The sequence below is a fragment of the Odontesthes bonariensis genome, chromosome 24, assembly GCF_027942865.1.
Source record: "Odontesthes bonariensis isolate fOdoBon6 chromosome 24, fOdoBon6.hap1, whole genome shotgun sequence".
Classification (NCBI taxonomy): Eukaryota; Metazoa; Chordata; class Actinopteri; order Atheriniformes; family Atherinopsidae; genus Odontesthes; species Odontesthes bonariensis.
The window spans coordinates 1,426,653-1,454,145 of record NC_134529.1 but is presented as its reverse complement, the minus strand read 5'-3'; the positions used below and the strand labels follow the sequence as shown (position 1 = coordinate 1,454,145).

Sequence of the window (27,493 nt, the reverse complement as noted above, 5' to 3'; positions counted from 1 at the left end):
AAGTTGGAATCTTCCTCAGACTCGACATCTCGGTGAACAATAAAGACCAAACGCAGATTTTTGTGGTAATATTTTATTATAAAAGCCATATTGTTCACCACTGCCCACAAATGTTCAGAGATGGAATAATTCTAATATAAGCTGTTATTATCAGGAATAACATTTAATAACATGAGGTATTCTTTTACTGGCTACACTATGGGCCAAATTAAGCCATTAAAAACAGCACTTCTTTTTTTCTTAACAAAATGTTTATTAAATAATAATAAAAAATGCGTAAAAGGTAGTATCACAGTGATGAATACTGTTCACTTTTAAAAAATATCAATAAATGGGAGACTGGAGAATACACGACATTCATATAGATATCAATATATTTACAGTATTTACAGTCGGACAAAAACAATCAGCGGGAAACAGAAGCACGGTACGGAAGCTTTGGCAAACAATAAGACTGAGAGCGTACGTGTGATCCAGATGTGTTATCCAGATGTGACGCATGGAGTAAACATGATTTTACAGGGAGAGAAGAGTATAAAAAACGAGCAAAACCTTTAAAAAAAATCCAGTGCAATGTCAGGTTTGTGTTGGTTTGTGGTTGGATAGCAGCCTGTCGCCTTCCTCCTCCTCTCGCTGTGAGCTTGTTGGTTGTGGAAGTTAAATGTCCTGAGCAGGGCGGGCGGGGAGCTCGCCACCCTCCGCCGGCGGCCCCGGTTATGAGTCTGAGTTCTTACCGTGTGTTCACGGAGCAGTTTCTTTACCCTGATTAAAGGATCTGAGGACGGCCATCTATACAAAAATGGCGCTTTTCCACCAGCTCGCTTCGGCTCGGCGCGCTATTTGCGTGTTTCCACTAGCACGCCGTACCTGCAACCGGGACGATTTTCCGTACCACCTAACGAAGCGTTACTAAAACGTGACGTCAGCTGACTGCCTTCCACTGATTGGCCGATGAGCGTCGTCACTGTAAGCGTCATAACATAAAAGCTAGCGTTAGCAACCGTTAGCTTACCTCCAAAACGTCGTCTTTTTGAAGCTCGTAACAAAACTCTCCGGTACTTTTTCGTAGGGATGGGAATTGATAAGATTTTTACGATTCCAATTCCATTTTCGATTCTGCTTAACGATTCGGTTCTTTGTCGGTTCCCTTATCGATTCTCATTTGGAGAAAAAGGACAACAAACCGGTCGATCAGCATCAACTTTGCCTTTTTTAGGGATGTGTAACCAAACTTTCGAGCGTTTGTACCGCTTGGGCGCCATGTTTACTGTTGGCTGCTGGCTGCGCTGGACTCGCCACGCAACGCTGCGTGGTGACGTCATTCACGCCCACTGGAATCGAAAAGGGAATCGTTTGCAAAATCGCCAAACGATTCCAAGGAACTGAAACACTGGGAACCGGTTCTCAACAAGAATCGGTTTTCGATTCCCATCCCTACTGTTTTGTCTGGCGGCCAGGAGTCTTCTCTTGCCTTCTGTGCGACAAAAAGCCACGACGACCCCGCCCACGTCGAAGAGGCACGAAGTGTAATGGAAACACAACCAAACCGAGCCGTGGCGAGCTAGTGGAAAAGTGCCAAAAGGTTCACCGGGGTTTCCTGACCCCGTTCTGAGGGCTTGTAAACGTAGTCGGGGGCCCCTGATGTGGCGGACGGGGCTGAAGAAACCCCCCGGTCCCAGTTTGAGTCTGATCCCCAACACCGGAGTCCTGAGTGGGCCTCGTTGGCCCCCGTGAGTCCATCAGTTGGCGGCGGGGACCAGCACGCCAACAGGAAGTGCGGGGCCTCTGTTCTGGCTCCTGGGCGGGGCTCCTTTGCCGAGGTCTCGGGCTTCAGCGGGCCACGAGGACGCCCTCTTGGTGGTCATGTGCCGCCGGGCGTGTTTGGTCAGGTGGTCGCTGCGCATGAAGCGGCGTTCGCACACGGTGCAGACGAACTTCTTCTCGCCCGTGTGCGTTCGGCGGTGGCGGGAAAGCTCGTCGGAGCGGGCGAACTTCTTGTCGCAGCCGTCCCAGTGACAGCTGAACGGCTTCTCGCCTGCAGAAGAAGAAAACAGGAGCGTCAGGACGCAGAGAAACCGGAAAAAAGACACGTTTTCTCTTTTGTTTTCAGTTTTTGACAAATAATAACCTGAATATCTGTGATTTTAAGGTACGGAACTTTGCCATTTTCATTTTAAAGTTCTTCCAGACGGCGGAGTCGACAGAACCAAAGTCATCTGTAAACTCTGCCAAGTTGAATTGTCTTCTCAGCGTAGTAGTTCCAGTCTAAAATATCACTTAAAGGCAAAACACACAACTGATAGCAGCAAGTCATTCAAGGAAACAGACAGTGGAGCGAGGCTTCTACATAAAAACTACAGAAAGATGCTGATGTTAAAAGTTTGTTTGCACAACAAATGTTATGGCACTTTCATTCATATGGCAGCACATTTACAATAAAGCTAAATGCTAAAAGCTATACGCTACTTTTGGATTTATTTTTGGATTCTGCGTACAAATGCGATTAATCGTGATTAATCAGGGAAATCATGAGATTAATTAGATTAAAAAATAATAATCGTAGTTAACTCGTTATTGTCGCGTTAGTTAACTCGTTAATTTTGTATTTATTTTGCGTACAAATGGGATTAATCGTGATTAATCAGGGAAATCATGAGATTAATTAGATTAAACATGTTAATCGCTGCCCAGCCCTGGATTTAACAGCTGTGGTGGATTCACAGGGAAACAGAGTGGCTCTGGGTCTCGTACCTGTGTGCGTGCGCAGGTGAGCCTTCAGGTGGGAACTCTTGAAGTAGGTCTTCTTGCAGCCGGGGAAGGTGCACACGTAGTTCCGTCTGCGGGAGAAGTCTGCCTGCGAGGCGCCGCCGCTCGCTCCTGACGGCATGTAAACGGGAGCCGGGGCCAGGGGGAGGAGCTTGGTGTTGCCCAGGGTCAGTACAGTCTGCGTACCCGGCACCGACTGGGAGACGGACGCCTGGGGCACCACGAACATGACGGTCCCCTGTGGCACGGCGGAGCCCACCAGCAGAGACTGGGCGAAACCGGAAGCCGGAGACTGGGGCAGGATGGGCTTGGGCCCCCCCTGAGTCTGCACCTGAACCGGAGCCTGGACGAAGGCCGAGATCATCCCGGGCCGGCCGCTCACCGGAAAAACCTGGCAGAGGACCGGCGAGGAGGGCAACGGGGGGGAAGACAGCGGCGAGGCGGGGTGAGGCGGAGACACCGAGGAAGGAGGAGGCGCCTCATGCTCCTCCGGAGGCGTCTCCATGGTTTCTGGGGGGGGCGAAGTGGAGGTCTCCGACAGCCGAACGGAGGGTGGAGGCGCAGGAAGGCCGAGGCTGTCAGCGGTGTGGCGGATAACGCTGGTGGCCATCGCTTTGCCGGGCGGAGCCATGCAGGCCGACTCGGAGTGAGGTGGAGGTGCTGAGGTCTCTGTTGTGATGGGGGACGAGGAGGCGTGGCAGGAGGCGAGATTGGGGCGGAGTAAGACCTGCCTGGAGGTGGTGGTGAGGACAGCCGTGGTGGAGGCCTCGGCGAAGCTGGGACTCTGAGGTGGAGTCATACACTACGGGAGAAGAGTAACGTGTTACATCACCAACATCCACTGAAGACTTAATCTTTTTGAATTAAAAAAAAAGAAAACGTATTCTTTGTTATTTAGGTTCGGGTAACCCTGACCCTAACCCCATACCCTATCTGAAGCATCCAATGAGGTTTAACGTAGGGCTGAGAAAAAAAAAAGATTTTATTGATTATTTTATCGATTAATTCGACACTGTCATTAAGGACCTTTTTTTTTTTTTTTAATGAAAATTAATTGTCTCTTTAACCTCTCCTTTAACTGCTCCTCTGAAGTCATGAAACAAAAAAGGATCCCGGACGGGCCCCCAATCGTAATCGTAAAATGAGTTACGGTCCTGAAAATTAAAAAAAAAAAAAAATAAAGGCTCAAAGCAACCAGAATATATTCAAACACATTTAGGCTTTTTAATGATTTTCTCTCCATAATTCAGTTTTACCTCTAAAATGAAAATACAGAAATATATATTTATGTACAAACCTGTTGTTCTTAAAACTTACATAAAGACTTTAAAAGACTTCATCAGACAAGCATCAATTTCCTCATGAAGCCAGCTATAAAACAATGTCTTTGTTTTTCGAAGCCGTCCATGTGACGTACATAGTTTGGCCCATGACTGACAGCATCCATCTGTAGCCAGTACTGGTTCATGTGATTTCTAAGAGAAAAACTTAACATTTTATGATATGCAAACACATTTATAAAATAGTCTAGTATGTTTTTACAATAATCTTGTAAAGTATTCTGCTTGGCGTATAAGAACAGTGTTGAAGTGAAATGTTATTAATGTTAATTTTGAGATAGAAAGTCTCAACTTTCTTCTAAACTAAATAAAATCTTTACCATACTAAATATATATTTTTTTTAGATTTCATCTAATTTTATTCCAATCAGTGGTGGAAATGGGCTTACATGGTTTTTCATCCAGTAAGTTTGATTATAAAATTGTGAAATGGACAATTGTGTTTTGTTTTTTTCAAACACATTTAGGATTTTTAATGATTTTCTCTCCATAATTCAGTTTTACTTCTTGAATGAAAATACAGAAATATATATTTATGTACAAACCTGTTGTTCTTAAAACTTATTCTACATAAAGTTTGGAGGATTGTCTGTAGATTTTCATACAGACAGGTGGGTGGAGCCTGATCAGGCCCCTGGAGCTGGCCAATCAGAGCAGAGTAGTCTTTGTGGGAGGAGCTCTGTCTCCACAGATTCACCAACTTGTTACGGAAAACATGTAAATGTGTTTCTCTTTTTCTCAAAGACCTCAAACAGATTTGAATAAAAATATACTTAAAGGAAAACGTCGGAAAATTTCAATTTTCCTATTTTCCCTGACACCTGTCCCCCAAAATCGATTTCTCACACTGTTTTACATTATTCAACCCATAACCTTGCGCTCCCAGATTTTTTCACTTCTGGCCATGGGCGCAGCCATGTTCAGCCACATCCGGGCATATTTTACGTCAGAAATGCAATTCTACTTGTGCAGCGGAAATAAAATTCTACTTGTGTGGCGGGAGTGTGCTCTAACAAAGTGTAGAGTGTAACTTGGAAATACACAATGATTGAATACTACCTGTATATAGTAGAATTAGAAATTATTTATTTCAACATGTATGTTCACATGTATCTGTAGTGATAGTCTACAACTGCCTCGTCGGCGTGAAGGAAACCCTTGTAGGTCCCGTCCTGCGACTCATATTTATCCCTGATCGCCCACACCGCACAGGAGGGAATCACTCTTCGGAAGCGCTTCCCAAGTCTCCCATGGAGAAAGTAGGTCACCTGCCGGTAGGCCTGGAAACGGTACACAAGGTTGGGCATGGGGTCCGGAAACGCCTCACGGCTCGTGGATACAACCGGTGAGTCGTTAGCATTTGGCGGCGGTGTCGCGGCTGCTGCGACAGCCACTTGTCCATCCTTATTTTTAGCCTTATCCGACCATCTCGGCTGATGGCTATAAGCTAACATAACTTGGATCGATAGGCTGATCATGATCTGACTCGGACTCAGGCGAAACTTCGCATTCTATCTCCGGGTCCGAGTCAGACCAAGACAGTTCGTAAGTGTCTTCCATTGCTGTAGAAAAAATGTTTGCATTTCTGACGTCATGTTGAGTGAACATGGCGGCGCTAGGGAGGGAGAGCCAGAGCAGTATAACTTGACTTTCAAACATTCGCAAATGTTACTCTCTCGGGCTGACAAATGTAAACAAGGTGAGAAATCGATTTTGGGGAACATGTACCAGGGAAAATAGTAAATTTGGAACTTTCCGGCGTTTTCCTTTAATATCAATTTATGTATAAACCTGAGTTGTTTTGGTTTGAAAATATTAGAAATATAATTACACATAATATAACAATAAGTCCTGTTTAAGTGTAGAAAATTCCTTTTTCACCCAGGTGGGTGGAGCCACAGGAGCTGACCAATCAGAGCGTGCTGGTCTTTGTGGGAGGAGCTCAGAGATGTGTTTTTGTTTCTTTAATGTGTCTTACCAGGGAGGACAAGGCGATCAGATCTTTGGGAGCATCCCCTCCCTCGGGGTGGAGTTGGATGGAGTCACAGGAGTCCGAGGTGGGGGTCAGTGGGCGGGGCTTGTGCTGCCTTTGACACCAAAAGCTCATGCTGACGAGCGCCTCGGCGGCCTCCAGGTCATGATACTCGATGCACGGCTTCTGCTCCATGGCTGGCGCCCGTCCGTTTACGTGGTCGACCTGAGGAAGATCGGTTCGTTAGCAACTCAGGTTTTTCCCCTTCGCAATTAGACGTGACAAGAAAGGGCAGAACTGAGACCAGAATCAGAACCGTTTGCTTTTAAAATGGTCGTGTAGAATATCGTAGTGGTGGACGAAGGTTTTAGTGGATAAAATCTGTTCTGTTTTCTCTTCTTTCAGTAACATGAATTCATCTGTGTGGTTTCTCAACAGCAGGAAGCAGATTTTTAAATCGCCATCATCTCATATTTCAAGAGCCTGCAGGTTTAATTTGATTAATGAAATGTTGAAGCATGATGTCACAACTCACAGCGTCTTCAACCGGTAAAAGATAAAGTGGAGATCTTACAAGAAAGACATTAGGATTCACAGATAACGAGATAAACTGTTGCTGTTTCCCACACAGCTCATTCTCAGTCCACCATTTTGTGTGTCCACACAGTGTACATTCTGCTGTACTTCAGCCATTTTTAACCATTCTCATGCAGAATGGCTCAAACTCCTGCTGACAAGACTGTTTTTCTACAGCTTTTTACTCATACAATCACAGTTTAGGGTTTCCTTTTATGCTCATTCTGCAGGCAGTGCACCCACATGAGAGCTGAAGCGTGCACGTAATCCACCGTGAAGATTTTAAAAGCAGAAGTTATTGCGCTACAAGGAACCAGTGAGCCATTAGTACTTTTCAGAGCAGGTACTTTGTTTCTGCTTCAGAGATTCTTCCAGAAAATGTGTTTTTGGTTGGGAGGGCAAGTTGACCCTGTTCAGCTTCCCCAAAGACCCAGAAATCTTGGATCTGTTTGTGGTTTGTTTTTCCTGCCAGCAACACAGTCTGGAAAAGGTTTGGATTTGTCCGCTACACTTCACAGACGACAGTTTTATGAACAGGAACCAGAAGGATGCTGGCTGTGCAGGGAGGCTGAAGCTGAAAGTCGAGGCTGTTCCAACACTAAAAGCACACGAGTCTGAACCCGTTTCAGATGTCTGTTGTGTTGGAATCAGACGTATAAACGGATTTTAGAGAAAACATCATGGTTACACTGAGTGAAAAGGCAGCTGAGGGGGCTAACAGTACTTTGTGTTCATACATTTATCCACAAGACAACTGAACGGATCCATTTGTTGCTTCTAATTCCGCTCAGAAACTCAGAGTAACTCACAGCAGCAGGAACTGAGCAGATTTACCAAACAGAGACGCCCTGCTGGGATCTTTGTTGTGACGGTTCTGCTCGCCATCATCCCCCTCCCCATCTTCAACACACATCCAGGAATTCGACCAATCAGAAAACACTTCATCAAGATCCTCTCCTTCTCAGGAGGAGGTTTCCCCAAAGAGAAAGCTCTCCCCCATTCTGAGCTAATCACAAACTGTTTACAGCTACGAAGTGTTCAAAGTTCATCTGAAGGTACCAAAGATTCAGAATAAAATGACTGGAAATGCCTCGTGTCCACATTAAGGACAGAATTCTGTCGGATTCCTCTGAACAGCTGATCAGATGCAGGAGTTCATTGAGACGTGACACACGTCTCTGAAAGAGGCTTACGGGTCACGCTGGCTTTACACTTTCATCCTCCTCCTTAAAAGCACAAGAGGGAATAAAGCCTTCGTAGCAGGCTAAAAAAAGAAAAATCTGATTTTATTTTCTATAGGAATCATTTTCATTTTTGTTCTGAGTCTGACTGAAAGAAATTGGAAACAGTCCATAGATGCAGTCTGGTCTGACGAGGTAATCATGAACCAATCAGCAGCGAGATGATCACATGATCATCGTCTTCTTCTTCCTCTGAGGACCACCTGTCCACCCCCCAGTGATGTCACAGCTTCCTACCAAACAAACAAACAAACAAACAAACAAACTCGGGGTCTGAGTGGGAGGTGAGTCGGGGACAAAGGGCTCCCGGCGCTCAGCACAGTCGGCGGCGTGCGGCGAGCGCTCCGCTGCACCTCCAGGAAGGGTGGAGGACGGGAGCCATCCATGTAAACACAGGCAGGGGGAGAGGGAGCGAGCCAGGGGCCCTCTGCTGTGGCGGGAGGCCACGCCCCCTCCACCCTGACTGATGACGGGAGGCCACGCCCCCTCCACCTCCTACACATTAACATTCCCCGACTCGTCCAAAGCGAGAGAGGAAGCTGCCAACAGGAAGTCTGCAACAAACCCAGTGGGCGCTCAATTCCCACGTTACACCATCACAAACAGACTCGTTCACACGTTAAAGCGCTTTAACCTTCGTTTCTGCCTCGCACGGCGCCCGACGCGCCGCTTATTGATCGATCAGCTCCTTCTGGTGCCCCATGTTTGATCCGTCTTTGTTTTTAAGAGGCAGATTTCTGGCCCCAAAATTCTGATTCACTGCTCGGGAAATTTAAAATATCAAAAAGGTTCATGGTTGCTTCAAACATAAAGTAGAAATGTGACAAACAGTGAGGCGTTTTAAACTGTTTCACAGGACAGAAACTGATCAGCTGACAGGTTGTTACAGCAGGAACACTGTGACAGCTTCATATATATATATATAAAAAATGTATGTCCTCTATTAGAAACTTAACAACTGTCGTTAGATTTAATGTTCAGGCTGAAAGAAATCAATGAGTGCGGTTTAATTAACACCATTAACTGATCAAATCAGGCTCAAATAAATCAGCTGGAAGGAAAAACGTCCAAGCATGACACCTCATCAATTAATCTGATTAATCTCTTGTTTGATTATTAAAAATAGTAGAAATGTTCACAAATTTACTTCAGGATCAATAAAGTATAAAACAAAAGAAAACATCAAACTGTCACCAAACATGAGGAAATTTAACATTTAAAACGTAATTAATAGATTATTCTGTCCGATTAATCGACTAATTATCCGGCCGTAACAAAGAGGAACCAGCATTAATCAATTAATCTGATTATTCTCTTGATTGATTATTAAAAATAGTAGAAATATTCACAAATTTCCTTCAGGATCAATAAAGTATCTATTTAAAAATGTGTCTCATCAAACAAAACAAAAGAAAACATCAAACTGTCACCAAACATGAGGAAATTTAACATTTAAAACGTTGATTAATCGACTAATTATCCGGCCGTAACAAAGAGGAACCAGCATTAATCAATTAATCTGATTATTCTCTTGATTGATAGCTGAAAATAATGGAAATGTTAACAAATGCATTCACTGTCACGTCAAACTGTCACCGAACATGAGGAAATTGAACACGTGATTAACAGATTATCCGATTAATCGACCATCAGGACGTGATTCTGCCCGCAGACAATAATAGAAAGAAGCAACAAACAGCTGCTGACAACATCTGCAAACTTTCTGATGCAGCGATGCACCGCGGGGATGCGATTGTTGTTGACGCGCGCAAACCCTCCACGCGCAGGGGGCACCGGGTTCAGCGTGACCTCAGATACACCGAGAGACAGCGTATTAGTTTAGCTTTGAGTAAAGAGTTAAAACAAAAACAAATGCTGGAAAATAAATAAAATGGTCACTAAAATAATGCATCCTTGAGCAACAAAGAGAAAAAGTGTTTTTGCATAATATAATATTTAAAAAATGTGCTGAGCCAGGGGGTGCCGAGCTGTCTCTCGGTGGTGCCGTGGCACCACTAAAAATGCCCTAGCCTCGCCCCTGGTCCCGGGGCCGCTAACAGGTGACCGGCGGCCGGGCAAAGTGACCAACGGCCGGGACTCACCTGACAGGAGCGCTCCGCCGCGGAGCCGAGCATGAGGAGGGAGAGGAGTCCGCAAAGTGAGGCGGAGGAGCGCAGAGGAGGAAGAGCCGAGCTGCTGGCAGCGGACCGAGCTTCAGCTGAGGCGAAAAAAAAGAAAAACACGGAAAAAAAAAACACAGAAACAAAATTCAGAGCAGTCTGGCGGGTGGTAACACGCAGCCAATCACAGCCAAAGGTGTAGCGAGCTGCGGCCAATCACAGGTGAGGCGGTGCGTGAGCTGTACGTGGCCGCCGCGTGATTGGTCCGCGGCGGGGTGCGTGGCTGTTGGGGGCGTGGCCGGGGAGTCAGCGGTGTCAGAGTAAACCCGATGAACCCGGCAGCGCGCTCAGATCTGGGGGAAAGGTTGGGGGGGGGGGGGGAGCAGACAGGCGCGAGGCGGGCCCGCGAGATCCGCGAGGACGCGGCGCGTGACAGGCTGCAGACACACAACGAGTGACAAAGAAACGCGAATGATTAACAAAGTCGGGAGAACGAAATCCCTAAAAAATAATAATAATAATAAATAAAAATAAATGAATAAAATTTTAAACAAAAAGGAGAACGAACCCCCCCCAAAAAAAAATTTAGAAAAAAGAAAGAAAAAAAGAATAAAAAGTAAAATAAAACAAATAAAAATAAAAAAAGGAGAACGAAAAACCTCAAATGCACCCAAGTTAGAGCACGAACACACGCGGCTTTGTGCTGAAATCACGCGAGAACTCACCTGTAAACAAAGAGATTTTAATTTTCATTGTTTTTAAGCAGTGCAGCCCCAGCTGATCGCTTAAGGTGGCAGAAATGTGATGATTACAATAAAAACACTTCACAGAAAACATGTTAATGAGCTGTTTTATGATACTGGAACTTTTTAAATATGATTTACTTATTCTGAGGTAAAATCTTGTGTTTATTAATAAAATATTTGTCTTTTAATGGCAGGGATGACAGTTATCATTTTAAAACCACATGCAGAATATTATCATCAGGTGTTAGAGACAAGCTGGTCTTTTTCTTTCTTTTTTTCCCCTTTTACTGTAATATTAATTATTCCATAGAATTCATTTTATATCATTTCACTTTGGGATAAAAACATTTGTGTTTTTTCTACATTTCATCATCAATCACAACAACATGTCACATTAAAAAGGGAAAAACATCTGATTCCTCTCAGTTATTAACCTTACATTTCAGCATGTGTGTCCCTGAGCTGCAGGAGACGTGATGCATGTGAGCGCGTGCGTGTGCACGTGAGCGCGTGCGTGTGCATGCGGCCGGTCCGCAGCTCAGAGACTTTTTTTGTTCCCTGAAGGAGTCGGAGGCTGCAGCTCCACCCGCAGACACAGCTGCAGCCCGTTGTTTACATGCAGCGGCTCCGGGACGTGCACGTGAAGAAATAAGCGTGCTCCTCCGCGGTCACGTGCGAGAGGAATTCATAGATGAAGGCAGTAACATGCAGAATAAAAAAAGAGGTGTCAGATGCTGCAGGTTTGTTTGGGGAGCCTGCAACATATTTCCTTTTTGTTGTCTTCCTGCACCGTTTTCCTGTCTGTGACTCCCCCTTCTCCCCCCCCCTCTCCCCCCTCCTCCCACAGTGTCCTCACCCCCGCCCCTCCGGGCCAATGAACCCGGGGACTCCGATGCATTAAGGTTGTAAACAGCCTCTCCAGGAAAGAATTTCAGGGCGGTGCTTCCAGCCCCCCACCTCCTCCACTTGTGCACAGACTCCTTTGTTGAAGCTGCTGTTAACCCTTTAAGCTGCTGGGGGGGGGGGGGGGGCACTACCACCACCACCACCATCATCATCATCATCATCATCATCATCATCATCATCATCATCATGGTGGTGGTGTCATGGACAAACACATGAGGGTGGTGGGAGCTCCACTTCCTCTCTCAGACAAAGAGGCTCTTTGTGATGCTTCATGTCCCCACCTTTGATTGACAGGAGGCCCCACCCCCCCACCGCCGGCCTCACGTCACCTGCTGGCTTCAGTTCACCTGGCAGCGGCGGCGGCCGGCTCGCCACACGTCAGCGGCTTCATGTGAGCGAACGTGAGGCAGCAACTGGGCCAGAGGCAGCAGGCGGGGTGACGTGAGTTCATTCTCATTTCCAAGTTCACTGAGGTTGTGGAGCAAAAAAAAGGAAAACACGTCCGTCCATGCAACCGTTTCCAGGCAGAAAAAAATACTTCCAGACTCGAGCAGGAGGAAATGAGAAGCCTGCAGTTAGATAGAGACAGGGAAACACACCCCGTCCTGTTAGAGAGAGACAGGGAAACACACTCCGTCCTGTTAGAGAGAGACAGGGAAACACACCCTGTCCTGTTAGAGAGAGACAGGGAAACACACCCCGTCCTGTTAGAGAGAGACAGGGAAACACATCCCGTCCTGTTAGAGAGAGACAGGGAAACACACCCCGTCCTGTTAGAGAGAGACAGGGAAACACACCCCGTCCTGTTAGAGAGAGACAGGGAAACACACCCCGTCCTGTTAGAGAGAGACAGGGAAACACATCCCGTCCTGTTAGAGAGAGACAGGGAAACACACCCCGTCCTGTTAGAGAGAGACAGGGAAACACATCCCATCCTGTTAGAGAGAGACAGGGAAACACACCCCGTCCTGTTAGAGAGAGACAGGGAAATACACCCCGTCCTGTTAGAGAGAGACAGGCAAACACACCCCGTCCTGTTAGAGACAGAAACACACCCCGTCCTGTTAGAGAGAGACAGAAACACACCCCGTCCTGTTAGAGAGAGACAGGGAAACACATCCCGTCCTGTTAGAGAGAGACAGGTAAACACATCCCGTCCTGTTAGAGAGAGACAGGGAAACACATCCCGTCCTGTTAGAGAGAGACAGGGAAACACACCCCGTCCTGTTAGAGAGAGACAGGGAAACACATCCCGTCCTGTTAGAGAGAGACAGGGAAACACACCCCGTCCTGTTAGAGAGAGACAGGGAAACACACCCCGTCCTGTTAGAGAGAGACAGGGAAACACATCCCGTCCTGTTAGAGAGAGACAGGGAAACACACCCCGTCCTGTTAGAGAGAGACAGGGAAACACACCCCGTCCTGTTAGAGAGAGACAGGGAAACACACCCCGTCCTGTTAGAGAGAGACAGGGAAACACACCCCGTCCTGTTAGAGAGAGACAGGGAAACACACCCCGTCCTGTTAGAGAGAGACAGGGAAACACATCCCGTCCTGTTAGAGAGAGACAGGGAAACACATCCCGTCCTGTTAGAGAGAGACAGGGAAACACACCCCGTCCTGTTAGAGAGAGACAGGGAAACACACCTCGTCCTGTTAAAGAGAGACAGGGAAACACACCTCGTCCTGTTAGAGAGAGACAGGGAAACACACCCCGTCCTGTTAGAGAGAGACAGGGAAACACATCCCGTCCTGTTAGAGAGAGACAGGTAAACACATCCCGTCCTGTTAGAGAGAGACAGGGAAACACACCCCGTCCTGTTAGAAAGAAACAGGGAAACACACCCCGTCCTGTTAGAGAGAGACAGGGAAACACATCCCGTCCTGTTAGACAGAGACAGGTAAACACACCCCGTCCTGTTAGAGAGAGACAGGGAAACACATCCCGTCCTGTTAGAGAGAGACAGGGAAACACACCTCGTCCTGTTAGAGAGAGACAGGGAAACACACCCCGTCCTGTTAGAGAGAGACAGGGAAACACATCCCGTCCTGTTAGAGAGAGACAGGGAAACACACCCCGTCCTGTTAGAGAGAGACAGGGAAACACACCCCGTCCTGTTAGAGACAGAAACACACCCCGTCCTGATAGAGAGAGACAGGGGAACACATCCCGTCCTGTTAGAGAGAGACAGGGAAACACACCCCGTCCTGTTAGAGAGAGACAGGGAAACACACCCCGTCCTGTTAGAGAGAGACAGGGAAACACACCCCGTCCTGTTAGACAGAAACACACCCGTCCTGTTAGAGAGAGACAGGGAAACACACCCCGTCCTGTTAGAGAGAGACAGAAACACACCCCGTCCTGTTAGAGAGAGACAGGGAAACACACCCCGTCCTGATAGAGAGAGACAGGGGAACACATCCCGTCCTGTTAGAGAGAGACAGGGAAAAACACCCCGTCCTGTTAGAGAGAGACAGAAACACACCCCGTCCTGTTAGAGAGAGACAGAGAAACACACCCCGTCCTGATAGAGAGAGACAGGGAAACACACCCCGTCCTGTTAGAGAGAGACAGGGAAACACATCCCTGTTAGAGAGAGACAGCGAAACACACCCCGTCCTGTTAGAGAGAGACAGAAACACACCCCGTCCTGTTAGAGAGAGACAGGGAAACACACCCCGTCCTGTTAGAGAGAGACAGGGAAACACACCCCGTCCTGTTAGAGAGAGACAGAAACACACCCCGTCCTGTTAGAGAGAGACAGAAACACACCCCATTCTGTTAGAGAGAGACAGAAACACACCTCGTTCTGTTAGAGAGAGACAGGGGAACACATCCCGTCCTGATAGAGAGAGACAGCGAAACACATTCCTGTTAGAGAGAGACAGGGAAACACACCCCGTCCTGTTAGAGAGAGACAGAAACACACCCCGTCCTGTTAGAGAGAGACAGAAACACACTCCGTCCTGTTAGAGAGAGACAGGGAAACACACCCGTCCTGTTAGAGAGAGACAGGGAAACACACCCCATCCTGTTAGAGAGAGACAGGGAAACACACCCCGTCCTGATAGAGAAAGAAACACACCCCGTCCTGTTAGAGAGAGACAGGGAAAAACACCCCGTCCTGTTAGAGAGAGACAGGGAAAAACACCCCGTCCTGTTAGAGACAGGGAAACACACCCCGTCCTGATAGACAGAAACACACCCCGTCCTGTTAGAGAGAGACAGGGAAACACACCCCGTCCTGTTAGAGAGAGACAGGGAAACACACCCCGTCCTGATAAGAGACAGAAACACACCCCGTCCTGTTAGAGAGAGACAGAGAAACACACCCCGTCCTGTTAGAGAGAGACAGGGAAACACACCCCGTCCTGTTAGAGAGAGACAGGGAAACACATCCCGTCCTGTTAGAGAGAGACAGGGAAACACATCCCGTCCTGTTAGAGAGAGACAGGGAAACACATCCCGTCCTGTTAGAGAGACACAGGGAAACACACCCGTCCTGTTAGAGAGAGACAGGGAAACACACCCCATCCTGTTAGAGAGAGACAGGGAAACACACCCCGTCCTGATAGAGAAAGAAACACACCCCGTCCTGTTAGAGAGAGACAGGGAAAAACACCCCGTCCTGTTAGAGAGAGACAGGGAAAAACACCCCGTCCTGTTAGAGACAGGGAAACACACCCCGTCCTGATAGACAGAAACACACCCCGTCCTGTTAGAGAGAGACAGGGAAACACACCCCGTCCTGTTAGAGAGAGACAGGGAAACACACCCCGTCCTGTTAGAGAGAGACAGGGAAACACACCCCGTCCTGATAGAGACAGAAACACACCCCGTCCTGTTAGAGAGAGACAGAGAAACACACCCCGTCCTGTTAGAGAGAGACAGGGAAACACACCCCGTCCTGTTAGAGAGAGACAGGGAAATACACCCCGTCCTGTTAGAGAGAGACAGGGAAACACACCCCGTCCTGTTAGAGAGAGACAGAGAAACACACCCCGTCCTGTTAGAGAGAGACAGGGAAACACATCCCGTCCTGTTAGAGAGAGACAGGGAAACACACCCCGTCCTGTTAGAGAGAGACAGAGAAACACACCCCGTCCTGTTAGAGAGAGACAGGGAAACACATCCCGTCCTGTTAGAGAGAGACAGGGAAACACACCCCGTCCTGTTAGAGAGAGACAGGGAAACACACCCCGTCCTGTTAGAGAGAGACAGAAACAGAGACATGAAATGTGCTACAAATAAATTTGATTTGAGATCATTCATGATGCTTTATTGTATTTTGTTTTTTCTGACCACAATCCAACAGATGAACGGTTTCACATCAAAGTCGAATATTCCTACAGACACACGAAGCAGCTTATCGTCCCTCCTCAGTCCCGATGATGCATCAAACCCTCCAAACTTCACACATTAAATCTGAAAACGGTTCAGATGTAATCCTCAGTTTGTCCACCAGATGGCGCTCAGTGACACTCCAAAGAGTTAAAGAAGAAGGATGAGCTGCAGTTTAAAGTTTTCATTCAGTCTAAAAGGTTCAGCACAGAAAGGTAATTCCCCCTTTAGCTCCATTTAACTGATGAATTTCTTTTTGATTCTAGTTTAATATAATCAGAGAAGTCAGTAAGAACCAACATTTAAACATGAGCTTAGAACCAGATTTAAGATGTTTCTTTGTTCTTCAGGAAGTTTTATTTATTCTGATCAGCAGAAAAACTTTCAGCCCGTCGACTCGAAGCAGAAAGATCAGAACCAGCCAAGGCACAAACTTTCCAGGAAGCCTGGAAACTTTCCAGGTGTTCCAGGTGACGCCAGCAGAAAGGATGTAAATAACTCGGTTATGTTTGGGAAGAAGCCGCTCACACACCAACAGTTTGATTCCTTTCCTCCATCAGTGAGGAAATGTCTCCCCCTGCTGGTGGTTTTCTGTCTCTGCAGCTCTGTGGCGTTCATTTAAAGCTCAGGACGCATGAAGAATTACGTATTCAGTGATAAATTTATTATTTTCTTACAAAACAAATCAGAGCAAACATTTGTATTCCCCTCGGAGCAGAAAGTTCTCCACCTGTTCGGGGCAGCGGCTCCACGACAGCGTCCCTCCTCTGCGAGGCGTTCAGCCGCTGCTCCTCACCTCCTCCGGCGTGTTGGCGGCTCGTTTCTTGGCTTTTCTGAGGCCTCCTGGCTGAAGTTCTGCTCCTCCCTGCTGCTCATCTTCCTCCTCCTCCTCTTCGATGCTCCACCCAGCGGCGTCTTGGTGCCGAACACTCGTCTCTCCACCCTCAGAACCTCCTCGTACAGACGGCCGGGCTTCACCTCCAGCATGAAGGAGAAGAGCTGCAGCAGCCAGACGAAGCAGCGCGGCAGCGTGCGCTCCACGTCGGAGAAATGACTCGCACACAACCTGCAGAGGAACAAAAACCAGAAACCAGTCAGAACCAGAACCAGAGACGGGTCAGAACCAGCTGAGATCAGAACCAGCTAGGGATGGGAATCAAAAACCGGTTCTTGTTGAGAACCGGTTCCCAGTGTTTCAATTCCTTGGAATCGTTTGGCCATTTTTGCAAACGATTCCCTTATCGATTCCAGTGGGCGCGAATGACGTCACCACGCAGCGTTGCGTGGCGAGTCCAGCGCAGCCAGCAGCCAACAGTAAACATGGCGCCCAAGCGGTACAAACGCTCGAAAGTTTGGTTCCACATCCCTAAAAAAGACGACAACAGGGCAACTTGCAAAGTGAATATTTCACCAAAGGGAGGAAATACTACCAACATGCAATAACTATGAATGAATGTCGCGTTTTCGATCCGCTCCGGACTAACGTTGGTGAATCTGAACCCAGCAACGTTAGCAGCGTTAGCATGTCCTCGGCTAACACTGCAGGTAACTAACTAACAAACACTGCCTATCATGTTAGCACCATTTGCCTGATTGTAAAAGCTGCTGTTAGTAACGGTTAAGGTTAAATGAATGCCTTCTCAGGCATTACATTTAGATGAAATCATGAGAGACAGAGCCTGACTGGCTCAGAGCCAGAGGCTGGTGGTACTACCCCCAGTTCACCTCTACCTCCAGCTTCTCCTTTCACCAGAGCAGGAAGAGTTCAATTACCCAGGCCAGGATAGACCAATGTGGACCTCACCGTTGTTGGGTTTGTGAGGTCAGACTCGTGTTACTTCTAAACTGAACAAAGTTGATGCTAATCGACCGGTTTGTTGTCCTTTTTCTCCAAATGAGAATTGATAAGGGAACCGACAAAGAACCGAATCGTGAAGCAGAATCGAAAATGGAATTGGAATCGTAAAAATCTTATCAATTCCCATCCCTCTTGCGTTCAACCAGCCGAGCTCAGAACCTGAACCGAACTCCTGAACGGGACAGATTTACCGGCTCCTGCAGGGCCGGAGCGCCGGGTGCCAGTACGAGCAGTTAGACGGCGTCAGCCCGGCGTGCTTCAGGGTCACGACCCCGTCCAGCGTCATGTGGTGCAGGCTGGGCCCGTCCGCCCCCGCCTCGTCCCCCCAGCAGAACCTGAAACTGGACGGGCCGACGCCCGGGACCTCCGCCGGACACGAGGACAGCTTCCCAAAGCACGTCTGCACCTGCTCTGCGGTTCCTGCAAACACACAGAAAACCAGAGGATGGGTGGTCCTGCCCGGTGGTCCGGGGTCACCGAGTGACCTCTGAGGAGAACCCTGCTTTAAAGGGACAGTTCGCCTCTTTTGTCCCACAGGGTTCAGTTTTATCCTTCCTGTCACATCTGATCCCTCTTTAAGGACACATCCTCCCACTATGCAGATGACACTCAGCTGTATTTCTCTTTAAAGGGACAGTTCGCCTCTTTTGACATGAAGCTGTGTAACATCCCATATCAGCGACATCATTTCTGAACATCTTCTTACCCCCTGCTGCGTCCTGTGAGCAGAGTTCCAAGAGATTGTGAGGTCTGACCTTTTCCTGGAGAACCATTTTGTGATGCAAATGTATTACTCTGTTGAACGCATATTGTTCTGAGAAGCAAAACGCTTTATTTTTTTAAACCCCAGCCAACTAGCCGGACTACCTTCATCAACACCAAAACGAGGCTGGAACTCTGCTCACAGGACGCAGCAGGGGGTAAGAAGATGTTCAGAAATGATGTCGTGGCCATTTGTTTTGTAAGTCTTGGGTTCTATCGGTTTGGTTTTCTTTGGGATATTGGAATGTACTTTGGTTGATTTGGAGTCAAGATCTGGGGTTCATTTTTGTATTTGAGATAGTTTAAATTATTTTGGTGACTTTTGGACCCGCCCATTAATCAGACGGATTAAGAACACACCGGGGACTCTGTTTTTGTTGGCCAAATGTCCGCTGTGAGGACGGGAGGTGGAATGATTTTTTGATCACTTTTAGATCTTGTTAAATTCAAATAAGTTAACTTTCGTTTTCATCTAAATTGTAAGAATTTTTTTGTTATTGTTTTGTTCATATTTTGGAAGTGCGTGCAAGAACACAACCAGCTGCTGCCACCCACGGCCTTTGTTGGAAAATATCATTTGGAAATTTAAAAGGCCGCGAAAAATGATATTGCTGATATGGGATGTCATACAGCTTCATGTCAAAAGAGGCGAACTGTCCCTTTAAAGAGGCGAACTGTCCCTTTAAAGAGGCGAACTGTCCCTTTAAGAGGGTTCTTGTTCTGTCGGGTGTTAAATGGGCCTCAGCAGGGAGCTGTAGCTGTTCCTCAGAATCAGAATAAATCCTGGAGAGATTCTGCCCACCTACTTTCTGGACTCGGTCCCAGAACCTTGACCCCGTTTGGACTAAAGATCTGACATAATATGTAAAGAAACTAAAGTTTTATCAGGTGGAAACACTGTTTCTGTCCAGCTGCAGAGCAGATCGTAGCTTCAACCTTCAATCGTCTCCTTTCAGATGCTTGCTTTCAGTGTTTGAATCAGAGAAAACATCTGGATTAAAATAATCTGAAAAAACTTTTCTATAAACGGATTAAAGTTTCAGAGGAAAACAAACGGATGTGGAGCTCACATGTCTGCACAGATCTCAAACTCAGATTCTCACTTTTCTTCTTCATGACGACATATTTCTGCCGGCGGGTCTGGAAAATCGGTTTCTTTGCCTTCCAACGTGTCCTGAGGAAAGAAAAACAAACGGATGAAAAGCTTTTTCTCCTTCTGAAAGAGTTCGAGCTCCAACAGGCCTAAAATAAAAGCTTTTAAGGGTTTTAACGGTGTGGATCCTGGTTCCTGAGCTAAAATAAAAGCTTTGAAGGGTTTTAACGGTGTGGATCCTGGTTCCTGAGCTAAAATAAAAGCTTTGAAGGGTTTTAACGGTATGGATCCTGGTTCCTGAGCTAAAATAAAAGCTTTGAAGGGTTTTAACGGTGTGGATCCTGGTTCCTGAGCTCACCTGGCGACCTCCCGGCCCGCCTCCTGCTGCGCTCGCATCAGAGCGGCCTGCATCAGCCTGTACCACCTCCTCAGGTTGAAGCGCTCTCCTGCCAGAGAAAACACGGGACGCTCAGATAACGGATCCAGACGTGGTGACAGAGCACCAGGTTCTGATGAAGGACTGACCTGCTGCATCCTGGGAGCTGACTTTGTTGGATAAATCCCTGAAAAACACAGAAACACAGTCAGAGTGTGGTACTGCAACACGAGGCGTTCATGTGCGTCGGGGGCGGAGCTACCACTCAGTGCTGTCATCCAGGCCGAAGAGGACCTTCATGGTGACGACGATGAGGGCGGCGGTCAGGATGTCGTACTGCGGCAGGACGACGTCGGACTCGGGGCCGACGGTGAGGCTCTGCTCGGTCAGCCCGGCGCGGTCCATCAGCCCGCAGACCCAGCGGTGCAGCTCGTCTGACAGCCAATAGGACGAGACGTCAGGACCAACATGTGGGACAGGCGGGCACAGTTAATGAGCACGGCTGTTACCGGGCAGGTTGGCGTCCACCAGGTAACGGAGGCTGAGCAGCGCCGGGTGGAGCAGAGTCTGTGGGCCGATGGGAGGAAACGCCGGACGCTGCAGGAACAGAACCAGAAGCTGAGCCTCCTTATGGACCGTACGGTGGGACGGGACGCTCTGCGGAAACAGGTCACAGCAACGTTTACACTATAAGTAATAAAACCTTTACAGCTGCTACGACAAAGAGACGAAACTTCAGAAACAAAGAGACAAAACTTCCGGTAAACTGACCTCCACGTGGAAGAGGAGGGCTTCATTTCCAGACAGCTTCATCTCTTCTGGAAGCTGCTCGTGGGCGTTCACATACGGGAGGTGGCCATCTTTGACCAGCCTGAAGACACAAAACACTCCGTGGGGCAGGAGTAACTTTAACCCAGGGTACTTATACCCCAAAGTACTTTAACCCCAGAGTAACTTTAACCCAGGGTACTTATACCCCAAAGTACCTTTAACCCCAGAGTAACTTTAACCCCAGAGTAACTTTAACCCAGAGTAACTTTAACCCAGGGTACTTATACCCCAAAGTACTTTAACCCCAGAGTAACTTTAACCCAGAGTAACTTTAACCCAGGGTACTTATACCCCAAAGTACTTTAACCCCAGAGTAACTTTAACCCAGGGTACTTATACCCCAAAGTACTTTAACCCCAGAGTAACTTTAACCCAGGGTACTTATACCCCAAAGTACCTTTAACCCCAGAGTAACTTTAACCCAGGGTACTTATACCCCAAAGTACCTTTAACCCAGGGTACCTTAACCCCAAAGTACCTTTAACCCAGGGTACTTATACCCCAAAGTACCTTTAACCCCAGAGTAACTTTAACCCAGGGTACTTTCACCCAGAGTACCTTAACTCAGAGTACCTTAACTCAGAGTACTTTAACCCAGAGTACTTTAACCCAGAGTACCTTTAACCCAGAGTACTTTGACTCAGAGTACTTTTACCCAGAGTACTTTTACCCAGAGTACTTTTAACTCAGAGTACTTTAACCCAGAGTACCTTTAACCCAGAGTACTTTTACCCAGAGTACCTTTAACTCAGAGTACTTTAACCCAGAGTAACTTTAACCCAGAGTACTTTTAACCCAGAGTACTTTGACTCAGAGTACTTTTACCCAGAGTACTTTAACTCAGAGTACTTTTACCCAGAGTACTTTTACCCAGAGTACTTTAACTCAGAGTACCTTTAACCCAGAGTACTTTTACCCAGAGTAACTTTAACCCAGAGTACCTTTAACCCAGAGTACCTTTAACCCAGAGTACCTTTAACCCAGAGTACTTTGACTCAGAGTACTTTTACCCAGAGTAACTTTAACCCAGAGTACCTTTAACCCAGAGTACCTTTAACCCAGAGTACCTTTAACCCAGAGTACTTTTAACCCAGAGTACTTTGACTCAGAGTACTTTTACCCAGAGTACCTTTAACCCAGAGTACCTTTAACCCAGAGTACTTTAACCCAGAGTACTTTGACTCAGAGTACCTTAACTCAGAGTACTTTGAATCCAAAGCTAAATAAACTCCGGGGTCTGAGCTGCTGAGGAGCTAATCGTGCGGCTCGGCCTTTAAGGACCTGAAGCTGCAGGAAACGACTTCTTCTTCTCTGGTTTCTTAAAGTTTCCCTGATCAGTAAATCCGTCTGTCGTCAGCACAAAGGAGGCAGAGGAGGTTCAGTCCAGGATATATTTACCCGGCAGAGTTCCCCTGACCCTGAGGAGCTGAGCGTGAGCGTCCAGATGTGCGCAGATGTTACCTGAGGAGGTCGCTGAGGGTCAGCGCCTCGCGGCTCCACACCAGAGCCAGGTGGATCAGAGCCAGCGTCCTCGGCATGGTCATCAGGCTGCGGCTGCACCGCTGCCGGGCCGTGCGGTAGGTGGCGCTGCTCCTCGAGCCCGACCAATCGCTGGCGTTCTCTGAGGGTCAGACGAGCGTTTCAAACGTTACTTTGTGTTGGCCGGCGGCCGCGGCGAGCCGCCACGTGTCTGAGGACGGAGGCGGCGGCAGAACCTGCGTTAGAGCCGGCGGTGCTGGGCGGGTTCGACTCTGCGTCCGTCACGCTCGCCGACATGATGGACGACTCCGCGGCGCTGTCCGAGTCCCAGTCCACGCTTTGCTGAGGGGAGGGTTAAATATTAGATCTTTTATTTCATCAAATTACGACTCAATTCATTTCAAAATAAAATATTTAAACAAACAACAATAAAAATAACATTAAATTACAGATACAAAATAATTTGAATAGTTACAAAGATAATTCAATATATATATATATATATATATATATATATTAAATATAATATTATTACGGTAAGTAAATATATATATATATATATATATATATATATATTTAATATATCTATATTGCGTATATGTATATATACAAAACATTAAAAAGGAAAATAATCCGAAACGGTCAAGAAAATAAAAATATCACAAAATGAAGAAATTATTATTTTAGGGAAAAACAGATTGAAAATATATAATAAATAAGAATAAATCCTCAAATAATAAAATAAAATATTTAAACGAACAACAATAAAAATAACATCAAATTACAGATATAAAATCATTTTAATATAGTTACAAAGATAACTATATATATATATATATATATATATATATATATATATATATATAATTAATTATATGTACATATATATCTTATTTAGATCTATATTTAATATATCTATGTTTTGTATAAGTATATATACAAAACATTAAAAAGGAAAATAATCCAAAACTGTCAAGAAAATAAAAATATCACAAAAATGAAGAAATTATTATTTTAGGGAAAAAGTGAAAAAAACAAAAAACAAAAAAACAAAGAAAAAGTGAAAAAAACCAGATTGAAAATAAATAATAAATAAGAATCCTCAGACGTTAACATGAATCAGCGTTAAATAAATAAATAAATGAATAAATGAGCCGGACCCCTTTCATCCTGCCCTGGGTCACCGGGTCGGACGTGTACGCCTGCCGGCTCTTCTGCAGGTAGAGTCTCCACAGCTGACTCAGCACGTCGTCCTGAAACATTCGAAGCAGAAAAGTTCGATCGGACGGGCTCCGATACCGGATCAATAAGAAGGACGCAGGCCGACCTTAAAGCCCGGGGCGACTCCCAGTCTGAGCAGAGCGTCGGCCTGGTTCTTCAGGATGAACTGGAAACCCTCGCAGACCATCCACGTCCGGCCGCGCTCTGAAAAACACCGACAGTTAAACCACTTCCTGTCTGCTCCTCTGAGCAGGTTCTAAGCTTGGAGGCGGAAACACTGACCCCATCTCTTGGTTCGGGGTCCTCTGCCGAGGGTGGTGATCCTGGTGGAGCCGCGAACGAAGGTCGTTTCCGCCACCTCTCTGGTTCTCTGAGGACGATGGGACAGGAAACAGGATCAGACCTCATCAGGCCGAACACCGTGAGGATAAGTATCATTGTAGGTTCCTTAATGAAGCCATTAGCTCTTCTCTCTCCACAGGATCCTCTTTTTGTTCCTCAATTTACTTCCAGAATATATAAAGAATGTTACAGCGATGATCCAATATGAGAAAAATAAAAAAGGTGAAAGAAAAAACAAAGAAAGTGACAGAGAGAGGTGAAGAAACTGTGTGGCTCCACTCTCAGCCGCCTGACCAAAATGACTCTGATAACCAAACTCTCCCGAGATTAACAACAAATTAAAGGAGAACTGCGGTATTTTCAACATTAAGCCTCTTTTCTGAGTCGTCTGCAATGTTTTAGAACCCCCCTCACCGCTTTTCTGATGTTTACTGCTGTCTCCGGTATTTGCCTAATTTAGATTCTTCTCAACCTGCTTCAGAACGGCAAGCATGTGCATGTCCTAAAAGGTCCGTAAAAGCACCATAAACGTCCGTTTTCAAAATCATCAACTCACCGGAGTGGTTACTGGTGTGCACTGGTAATCCATATCACATTTCGTGGCGAAAAGTTGCTTCTGTCGTGTTTTATTTGACATTTTGTACTGGATGTTGGTTGATATTACTCCGCCACCGCTAAGAAAATAGTGCGAGCCTGAACGAGCTGCTTAAGCTGCTGCCCCCGCGACCCGATCCCCGGACAAGCGGAAGATAATGGATGGATGCACGTTTATTGTGCTTTTACGGACCTTTCTGTACATGCGCATGACTTGCCGTTCTGAAGCAGGTTGAGAAGAATCAAAATTAGGCAAATACCGGAGACAGCAGTAAACATCAAAAAAGCGGTGAGGGGGGTTCTAAAACATGCAGACGACTCAGAAAAGAGGCTTAATGTTGAAAATACCGCAGTTCTCCTTTAAAGGCAATGTACGCAATTTTTAACCTTTTTAAATAATGCACACATAAATGACCTGAATTAAACTGTTCACTTATTGAATGAATTATCTGTCTATAAATGCTGTAAATAGCTCCTTTTTGTTATTACAATTAACGTAAATCATATTTCAACATGTAAACTGAAATATCAATAAACCCAAATAGGACCCAGGCTCCTACAATCATGTCAACCAACATTCAGAGGGCAGAAGAAGAGAACAGACGGAGCGCTGCGTTTACCTCGATGACGTTGTGGCAGGACCGGCAGTAGAAGCGCCCCTCGTCCGAGATGCCCCAGTCCACCGCCGCACACTGAGCGCAGGGCTCCCTGTAGCCGGCCTGAACACACACACACACACACACACACACACACACACACACACACACACACACACACACGCACACACACACACACACACACGCACACGCACACGCACACACACACAGGTAAAGGTTTTTTTTTATTTTCACATTACAGTAACAATAGTCATGAAAGAAATAGTGTACAGTGATGAACAAAGGACATAAAATTTAAAAAATTTAAAAAGAACATGGTTAAAAAATACGATAGAAAACTGTTAGAACAGAAGAGAGAAAAAAATAAAAATAAAATAATTACACAAGTAAATGCAAGTTACAAAAATAAGTTATAGTCTTTCCAGATATTTATTGTTTTTTAGCCTTTTTGTTAATCGAATTCGAGATTGAGTCACGATACGATTTTACATCTATTACGAAGAGGTCAAAAAGTGGTTTCCTGTGCATTATTTTACTTTTATGAATATGAAATTTAGAATGCAACAATATTAGATTGATAAGGTATGTGGGAGAGGAATCTTTCGCCTTGAAATGTGTGATACCAAACAAACATTTTCAAAGAAAAGAAGGAAATCTGGTTGGATATCAGAGCAACGACGTCTTTCCAGAACTTCTTCGAGCATGTAGTTCCAACACAGACGAGCAGATGTTTCTGGTAAAGCTTACAAAAAGAACAGGAAATATCAACATCAGCTTTATATTTCTGAAGAAAGTGCTTCGTTGGATAAAATTTATGAATTAATTTAAAAGAGACTTTATTAGTGAGAAAAACCTTGACACACAGGTAAAGGTGAGCTGATGACATCATCAACCTGAGAGTGTTTAATGAGAGTTAATCTGCAGCATCAGAAGCTCTGAATAAAAAATAATCCATCAGATCAGAAGCTGCAGTTTAAACTAAACTGAATTTAAATGAATATCATGAAACAACAAATGAAAACAGGTGAAAAATTAACAGCAGAGAAAACAAGAGAAATCGGTTCAATCTTTCCTGATCCGTTTGAAAACTGCATGAATATTTTTTACTGTGGAAGCAAAACGTTTTACTTTTAATACGTTAAGAGTTACGGAATATGTGCCGATAGTTAAACCAGCAGCATCAGACTCGGAAAGATCATAAAACTTTGATTTAAGACGGAGTTGAGCACGAAGAACTACAAAAACAGATTTTGTTGCTGGAGTTTGGTGTGACTCGCGCAGCTATCACCGCAGCCCGCCCCGCGCTTAAAGCTGAAACATTTACCGTGTCTTCTTCGTCCATAGTGACTGAAATTAGACTCCAAACCCGAGATTCTGTTGTTTTATTTTACCACCATCGGACCAGCATGTCGATCTGAGGGGTGTTTGGGGTTTCTTCTTCTTTGATTTCCGGCTGACCGAACACTCTGCTGCCACCAGCAGGCGGCAGCATGAACTGCAGCGTGTGCGGCTGAGGTCCAGCTCCTTCCCGCCTGTTTTCATTCTTACTGTTTAAATGTCTCCGATACAAGAAAATGTATGAAACTATTTTTACATACAAAACAAAGAAAAAGAGAAATGTAAAAAAACTTAAAGTGCTAATGCATAGCAAAACACTGCATATTGTTCGAAAAAGGAATGGGAAGAAGTACAAAACTTTTTTAGTTTCCTTTTTAACTACTCTTCAGTTTGTAAATATCCTACCTATATAAATATATGCCATATATACACTTCCTAAATATCTAAATAAATGTATAATCACAAAAATAAATATATACTACACACATATCCGTGTAAATATAAATGTAAATATGAATATATATATATATATATATATATATATATATATATATATATATATATATATATATCCCCATAAATAAATATATACCATATACTAATTAAATTACAATGTAACAATTAACCCTATTCTATTCATATATTTATCCCTCATCGTCCTTCCTCTTCCATGTACTTGTTTAAAAATATTTTTTGTACCTTTTTTTTTAAACAGAATTATATTTGCACTTTGTTTTATTTCTGCCTCCAGACTGTTCCACAAAGTCCCCCCACAGCTCATGTTTGTTCGGGCAGTTAGCTCATCTGGGGGGCAGAAAACAATACCAGAAAAAATCAGTGGAAAACCACTACTACAACTTCAAGTATAATAATAATAATAATAATAATAATAATAATAATAATTATAATAATTCAATTCAGTAATGAAAATATGGTCACACTAGCATAAATCATGACCGTTAATTTTGTTAAC

General features: G+C 45.6%; 2 protein-coding genes across 5 annotated transcripts; both read right to left on the bottom strand.

Annotated features, from left to right (window-relative positions):
• Nucleotides 1-42: 42 nt before the first annotated feature.
• klf11a (Kruppel like factor 11a) lies at nucleotides 43-10,127 on the bottom strand. Of its 4 annotated transcripts, none has more exons than XM_075458684.1 (4): nucleotides 9,998-10,127; nucleotides 6,085-6,303; nucleotides 2,752-3,568; nucleotides 43-2,035 (listed from the first exon to the last, which is right to left on the bottom strand). In XM_075458684.1, the coding sequence occupies exons 1-4, from the start codon at nucleotides 10,028-10,030 to the stop codon at nucleotides 1,740-1,742; spliced, it is 1,365 nt and encodes a 454-aa protein (XP_075314799.1). In that variant the 5' UTR covers nucleotides 10,031-10,127; the 3' UTR covers nucleotides 43-1,739. The 4 variants fall into 4 exon arrangements, with proteins under 4 accessions (XP_075314799.1, XP_075314800.1, XP_075314801.1 ...); XM_075458685.1 differs by lacking the exon at nucleotides 9,998-10,127 and adding an exon at nucleotides 3,695-4,241 and having other exon boundaries at nucleotides 6,085-6,171; XM_075458686.1 differs by lacking the exon at nucleotides 9,998-10,127 and adding an exon at nucleotides 4,084-4,241 and having other exon boundaries at nucleotides 6,085-6,171.
• Nucleotides 10,128-16,651: 6,524 nt separating this feature from the next.
• taf1b (TATA box binding protein (Tbp)-associated factor, RNA polymerase I, B) lies at nucleotides 16,652-26,621 on the bottom strand. The gene is made up of 15 exons (XM_075458683.1): nucleotides 26,507-26,621; nucleotides 25,186-25,284; nucleotides 23,912-23,999; nucleotides 23,736-23,833; nucleotides 23,569-23,661; nucleotides 22,645-22,750; nucleotides 22,391-22,550; nucleotides 20,870-20,969; nucleotides 20,608-20,755; nucleotides 20,361-20,532; nucleotides 20,248-20,285; nucleotides 20,081-20,168; nucleotides 19,733-19,803; nucleotides 18,059-18,287; nucleotides 16,652-17,075 (listed from the first exon to the last, which is right to left on the bottom strand). The coding sequence occupies exons 1-15, from the start codon at nucleotides 26,522-26,524 to the stop codon at nucleotides 16,802-16,804; spliced, it is 1,782 nt and encodes a 593-aa protein (XP_075314798.1). The 5' UTR covers nucleotides 26,525-26,621; the 3' UTR covers nucleotides 16,652-16,801.
• Nucleotides 26,622-27,493: the final 872 nt, after the last annotated feature.